The following is a 7,083-nucleotide window of genomic DNA, read 5'->3' on the forward strand; positions in this document are numbered from 1 at the left end:
AAAAACACTGAAACCTAGAGATCAGAAATGTGAAACAAGTTTTCCTTTGTTCTTAAATAAAATTTCTCTTTGTTAGGGAAAAAAAAAAGAAATGTGAAACATGTGTATAAACAAAATCTAAAAGAAATGAAGGAAGAGGCAGACCATGGGACAGGTCAGTATCTCTGGCTATGGGGGTAGATACATAAATCCACACTGAGATAAACAGCCCCCAGCAATCCCCACACACAGTCCTGTGCTGGGTTTTTGTTGTGACACTGCACTGTAATTATGAAGGTGCAAGCATGGGGAAACTAGGCGGGGCACATACAGAACCTCTCAAAGCTATCTTACAACTTCCTATGAGTTTATAATTATTTCAAAATAAAAACTTTTTAAAAATTAGAAAATAAATACACAAGTCAAATAAAATAGATTCCACGTATGTATTACTACAGTTCTTGAGGGTGGGAGAATACAGCAAGACAAAATTTTGGGTGTGGTAGCTCATACCTATAATCCAAGTATTCTGGGAGGCTGAGGCAAAAAGATCCCTTGAGATCAGGAGTTCAAGGCCAGCCATAAAAGAGTGAGTGAAACCCTATCTCTACTAGAAAAATTAGTCAGGTGTTGTGGTGGGCACCTGTAGTCCTAGCCAATTGGGAGGCTGAGGCAAGAGAATTGCTTGAGCCCAGGAGTTTGAGGTTGCTGCAAGCTATGACAATACAGCACTCTAGCCTGGGCAACAGAGTGAGACTCTGTCTAAAAAAGAGAAAAGAAATGAAAGGAAGAAAGGAAAAGGAACAGGAAAAGGGAAAGGAAAGGAAAGAACTTCTTTCCTTAAATAAAAGAATGCCTGCATCTATATATTGGAAGGGTGCACACTGTGTGACAGGGCAAAGTAATCGTAAAGAGTCAACACAGACATGGCCTAATAAAATTACTTGAAAAAAATAAAGAATTCTCAGCAAAACCTTGCAAAAGTATCAAGCCAATTCAAGGCAGAAAGAATCAGGCCCACCCTCACATCCCACAGACACAGCCAACCAGCCCAACAGAAGCTTCAGAAAAGGCAGAATGAGCCAAAGATTTTAAACACACTGTGACAAGGTAGAGCCAGATGACCTCCAAATTTGGTTGGGCTACATGAATGTCTAATGTCCTTTAGAATAATAAACCAGTAAACAAGAAATGTCTGTGTGTACAAAACAGCACTTCCAACAAGGCGTCTGTGAGGAGCGCTGGAGACACTGGGCTCTTTGCCGATGTCTCAATCCAGTGGACCCAACCACGTTTCACCTGAATGTGAAAAACATGCACACACCCTTGGGAAATAGCTAATGGTTATCTCTGAAATCCAATGTTGTAAAACAAACCTAAATTATATATGTATTTTTATTGAGAATACAATTGATTTAATTGTAAATCAGGAATTTTATTTTTATAAAGTGTTTAAGAATAATCATAAGAGATCTTAAATTTGTCCATTGGGGATTTAAATTTAAATTAATTTTAAAATCAAGAAATTCCCTCAAAAGTAAACATTAGTCTTTTCCTTAAATTTCCATTAGTTCTTTGGTTCAGGACTGAAACCATTAAACTCTCCCTACCCCAGCCTGGATCCAAACAACTGAGTAACAGAGAAGTTCTTAACTAATGTGTGGGCTACTTTTTCTTTTTCAAAGCCCAGTTATTCAAGATTTTTGTTTGTTTTGTTGGATGTGATATTTTTTGGAAGAATTGAAGAGTAGGAGGCACAGTAAAATGGTGGAGAAGAACTCAAGTTTCATTTTATTAAAAGAAGCCCAAGCACTGCCCCTCAAGCTAATGCAATACATTTCAAACACATTGCTTGAAAATGGAAACAAATGACTTTACTAGAACACAAGCAAAATATATTTGTGTATGTGTGAATGTTGCCAGCTAACTTCCTTTTAGTTGACTTGCTTTAAATAATAAACAGGGTGCTCGCTTCAGCAGCACATACACTAAAATTGGAACAATACAGAGAAAATTAGCATGGCCCCTGTGCAAGGTAAATTTGTGAAGTGTTCCATATTTAAAAAAAATTTAAAGAAAGACCAAAAATAGAAAATAAATAATACACAGAAATTCACAATGTCTCTCAGAGATGGGAAATGAACGGTAAGCTGCTTGGTCACCATTAAACCTCCCATTGCTACCCTCATGCTTCTGTTACAAAATCAACTAACTGCTCTGTGAGTATATGTGACTGTTACACTGCTACATGTGTCCACAGTGCAGACGGAGCAGAGAAAAGGAGCACTTACCTGACAGAGGGCTTCTCCAGCCCACTCCTGCCTGATGTCAGCCCCGCCCCCAGAGGGGTACACTGGGCTGAGGAGCCCTGAGGTATATCCTAGCTGCAGTGGAACCATCTGAGGATTGACTGGAAACAGAATTCTTTGCAAGCCTTTCCAGTCCACTTCAGGCCTTTGCCTTCTCTCACATCACCTACACCTACTCATCAAGATCTGAATACACAAGGTGCAGAGTCTGACAGACTAAACACATCCTGACAGAAACAGAAGCCTCTTCCATTCACATCCTCACCTCCCATTCAGCACCTGCCCTGTGCCCGTGTTCCTCCAGGGGCCGGGCACTGCCAGCAGCTCCTCCCTGTCACTCACTATGCTATCTCGTGGCAAACTCACATTGAAGTCGTGTTCTGCTCACACTGAACACCTACAGGCTTCTTCAGGCTCCCTGGCTGTGACTGTGCCCCACTACGGCATCTACTGGGGACCATCCTAATCCTTCACACAGAAGACAAGTGTCCAGATGAGGGAAGGACTTGGCTATAGATGGCCTCAAGCAGTCAGGTGAAGCTTCTGAGGCCTGCCTGGTGCATGGTGTCCTCTCTAAGAGTCCTGCCACAAAGAACATCCTCACTGCTTTAGACTCACCAACACAGGAAGACCTTGAAATCAAGGGGACATCCCCTCAAACCATGTCTTACTGCCAAATACTTCCCTTAACACCCTTTCTCCAGCATGCTTTCTAGCAAATGTACAGTTTCTCTGGTTTTTTCTTTGCCTGTGACAAGTTTTTTTTCCCGTTTTTGAGAGTCTCACTATGTCACCCCTGGCAGAGTGCTGTGACATCACAGCTCACAACAAACGCAAACTTCTGGGCTTAAGCAATTCTCTTGCCTCAGCCTCCCGGGTAACTGGGACTACAGGCGCCTGCCACAATGCCCGGCTATTTTTAGAGACAAGGTCAAGGTCTAGCTCTAGCTCAGGCTGGTCTTGAACAGCTCCGGCAGTCCACCCCGCCTCGGCCTCCCTAAGTGCTGGGATTACAGGCCTGAGCCACCGTGTCTGGCCTGTGACTAGTTATTTTTGATTCAGCTGTTAGCCTTTCCCCCAAATCCAGAATAGATCAGAAATCACTTAGGGATGTATATCTGGTTACCATCAATTCACTGACCCATATTATAGGCCTCAAAGTCACAGGGAGGAACAGTGCATGTTTGTTACCTTGTTTTGTGAGTGTTTTAAGACAGATTTTTTCTGCAGTTTTTGGCTTGGGCTGGGTTTGAACCTGCCACCTCTGGTATACGGGGCCAGTATCCTGCTCCTTTGGGCCACAGGCACTGCCCTATGGTTTTTTGTTTTTTTTTTTTTAAGTTAAAAGTGCTACTTTTCTGAGAAAGTAGCCAAAACAATACTATCTCAAATCCAGAAATCGACCAGCACAGTTGGAAGTTAGACATTACTTATAACCAAATTTTATTCTTCTGTCTCCCAAGATATCCTGACAATTTTAATATCTGAAGGTAGGCCTATTATGATAACCCCAGCAGTATTCTGGGGATAAGATTTTAGAGAGTTTGTAGAGAATGAAAAACTGGGCATTCCTCCAAAAACAGCCACCTGGTAGTAGAAATCCCTCTGGCTGAATGGGATATATGCTGCTGACTATTTATGCCTCTCAGAAGTCAACTATTGAGGATATGCCCTGTACCACCAGGCCTGTAGCTGAACCACTGACTGGCCCAGTGCCTCTACCCCCAGACTATCTTGGAGGACCTGGTCCACATTCACACAGACGAAGAAGCCAGTCTCATGCTGGATGGGGGCCAAAGTGTGCCCTTGATGGTCTTTGTGGGCAAAACATTGATGTCCTACAACCTCTTCTCAAGGCTTGGTCTCCAACACTTTGAACGAATACCGAGGACCATGCTCTATCAAAGGCATCCTGGAGACACCACCCACCATGACATAAAATATAACTTTGTGGCCAACCATGAAGTACCTTTCAGTAGGTGTCATAAACTCCTCCCAGTTACACTCAATGTACCTTCCGACAATTCCACAGTCATTTTGTTTGGCATAGTAACTTTTCCATTGTCAGTGCCTTCCATTTGGACACTGTCATGACTTCTGGGCACTTCTCTGGATTGAACCAGCCCCACAGCTGAAGCACTTCTTCCTCGTCTTCTGCTCTTTGCCCCTTTTCCCTTCCTTTTTCTTTGTCTACCCCATCTCCCCCTTGGTAACTGGGGGTCCCATTATAACACCTATTGGAAACCACCAACCTTCTGAGGGCTGCCATCACCACCTTCACGATTTTTTGAGTGTTACATCCACCAGAAAGAGCCTCCTGGGCAATTGGCATCTTCTCAAAACACAATAGAGCTGAGACAACCAGTACCGACAGAACTGCTATTCCTCTGATGCCCATTGTCCCTTCTCATCGTCTGCTTGTTTACTACAAGTAAAAGGCAGAGCAACAAGGGCCCACTGAGCCCCTGTGCCGAGGGGAAGGGAGGGTGCTGCTCTCCGACCCCACACATGGTGTACTCTGTTTTCTTACTGACAGCACAGAAGGTCTCCAGCTGTACCCTTCCTTTACAGAGTAGAAGAAACTGAGGCTCTGCCCAGGACAGTGTCTCCTAGCTGGGGAGTGGCCACACGAGGGATCCCCTGCATCTCCTGCCCCTGGGAGACGCCTGGTCTCAGGATAGTCTATATTTAACACTTTGATAATTTCATTGGCTAGACAATTTTTTCCATTTATCAAAATCTTTCAATAAGAGAAACATACAAAAGTTCTCATACAAAGCCACAAAAGAAGACATTCAAAAAACACAAATTTTATGAGTAAGTTATTTAACTCATTACCATTGAAACAGCAAAACATGGCTCAGCGCCTGTGGCTCAAGCGGCTAAGGCGCCAGCCATGTACACCCAAGGTGGTGGGTTCGAATACAGCCTGGGCCCACCAAACAACAATGACGGCTGCAACCAAAAAATAGCCAGGCGTTGTGGCGGGTGCCTGTGGTCCAAGCTACTTGGGAGGCTGAGACAGGAGACTCGCTTGAGCCCAGGAGTTGGAGGTTGCTGTGAGCTATGACACCACAGCACTCTACCCAGGAGGACAGCTTGAGGCTCCTGTCTCAAAAAGAAACAGCAAAACATAGTATCCCACTAGAAGTATCAAAAAACCAAGACAGATCTATTATGTAGTTTGCATATTACTCATTTTTTTTTTTAAATACAGAGAATGACTACGTCTATAAGTGAAAAAAGCAAAGTACAAAAATTTGCACAGAAACATGGCTAGAGGCTGGAAAGAAATTCACAAAATGCTCACAGTAATTCCTTGTAAGATATGAACCAATAGTGATTTTTCTTTTTAAACATTTTTACAAGTTTCCTGAGTGCATATTTTTATTATTTAAATAAAAAAAAGAAAAAAAGTAAGCACTTACCCTGATAAACTTGTTCCAGAAATTTCACTAGGAGAAGAATGACTCAGTGGTGAGGTGGAAGGTCTGAAGCTCTCCTGGTCATCCTCTGAACCATGTTCACCATACTCAAGAGAGGTACTTTTCAAATCTACCAGAAAAGTGTATTTTTCAATGAAAAATGAAAACAAAAACTCTGTAATTTTGTGAATATGACCAATTACTAGGATATTTACCAACATCTTTAGGTGAAATTACGCAAGGGTTTTCGAAAGTCACGTGCTTCTCACTGCTGCTCATCTCACTGACAGACTCTTCCTGCTTCTGAGTCTCTCCCCCATCAGGTGTTTCTTCACACTCTTCTAATAGCCAAAGGCATGTTATTCTGGGGCTCTTTATTGATGAGCGACTACTAGACGGTGGGGGGCAACCCGAGGGAGCGTTTCCGCTCTCGCCAGTCTCTGATGATCTGTGGGTGCTGGAGCACGTCTTCCTGTCAACCGCCACACTCTCATTCTCAGCTGAATCTGAAGATGCCATTATTCTTAATGATGCCTGTTTCTCACTCTCTCCTCTTTCACCATAAAAAACAGCTACTGTGTTCTGCTTTGGTTCCTTTACACTTATATTAGGAGCACCTAAGTCCACTGTATGGAGGTCTTGAGTAGTCTGTTCTTTTGCCAAAGATAAATCCCAAATGTCAGACATACTAGCTCTTGAAAAGTTTTCTAATCCAACTTCATATCTACCAACTTCTGTTTTTTTAAGGTATTTTTCCATATCAAATGCATTGGATCCATTACTTTTTTCTAAATCACTAGGTAAGAAATGAGACACAGTGGAACAGTCCTTTGGTTTATCATCTTCCTGAAGAGTCTTGTCTCTAGTTCTATTTGAAAGTGCCTTGATCATGGCAGCCAGCTGGGAAGGGTCAGCACTTACTGACGCGTCTGCAATGGCTGCAGCGATGGTGCTTATTCTCAGGGCAGAACCATCACTGTCAGGGAGCTTCTCCTTATCACTATGGGGCTCACTGCTTGTGAAGAACATGTCCTAGAAATGGGAACATAAAATCGGATAAATTTACTCCAGCTTCATGGACATGTAGACATAGTAGTCCCCCCTCACCCTTGGGGCATGTGTTGTAAGACCCCCAGTGGATGCCTGAAACCTCAGGTAATTCTGAACCTGTCTGCAGCCAATCAGAGCACATTTCTGTTCATGATGTTCACCCACAAATTAAATGCCCTTTCCTTTCTTCAAAAAGAAATTCGCCCAAAAATTAAATGCCCTTTCCTTTTTTTTTTTTTTTTTTTTTTGAGACAGAGTCTCACTTTGCCACCCTTGGTAGAGTGCTGTGGCATCATAGCTCACAGCAACCTCAAACTCTT

General features: G+C 42.9%; 1 protein-coding gene and 1 pseudogene across 1 annotated transcript in view; one reads left to right on the forward strand and one right to left on the reverse strand.

The window, feature by feature from the left end:
• CEP192 (centrosomal protein 192) overlaps positions 1 to 7,083 on the reverse strand; it is a 152,351-nt gene that overhangs the window by 90,459 nt on the left and 54,809 nt on the right. The window contains exons 15-16 of the mRNA XM_023519469.1: positions 5,929 to 6,745; positions 5,717 to 5,843 (exon numbers count right to left, since the gene is read on the reverse strand). Of these exons, the coding sequence (XP_023375237.1) occupies positions 5,717 to 5,843; positions 5,929 to 6,745 (944 nt within the window). The remainder of the gene's footprint in view (positions 1 to 5,716; positions 5,844 to 5,928; positions 6,746 to 7,083) is intronic.
• Positions 1,944 to 2,042, forward strand: LOC111728656 (annotated as a pseudogene).

The sequence above is a fragment of the Otolemur garnettii genome, unplaced genomic scaffold (genome assembly GCF_000181295.1).
Source record: "Otolemur garnettii isolate 467f Iridium unplaced genomic scaffold, OtoGar3 scaffold00176, whole genome shotgun sequence".
NCBI classification, from domain to species: domain Eukaryota; kingdom Metazoa; phylum Chordata; class Mammalia; order Primates; family Galagidae; genus Otolemur; species Otolemur garnettii.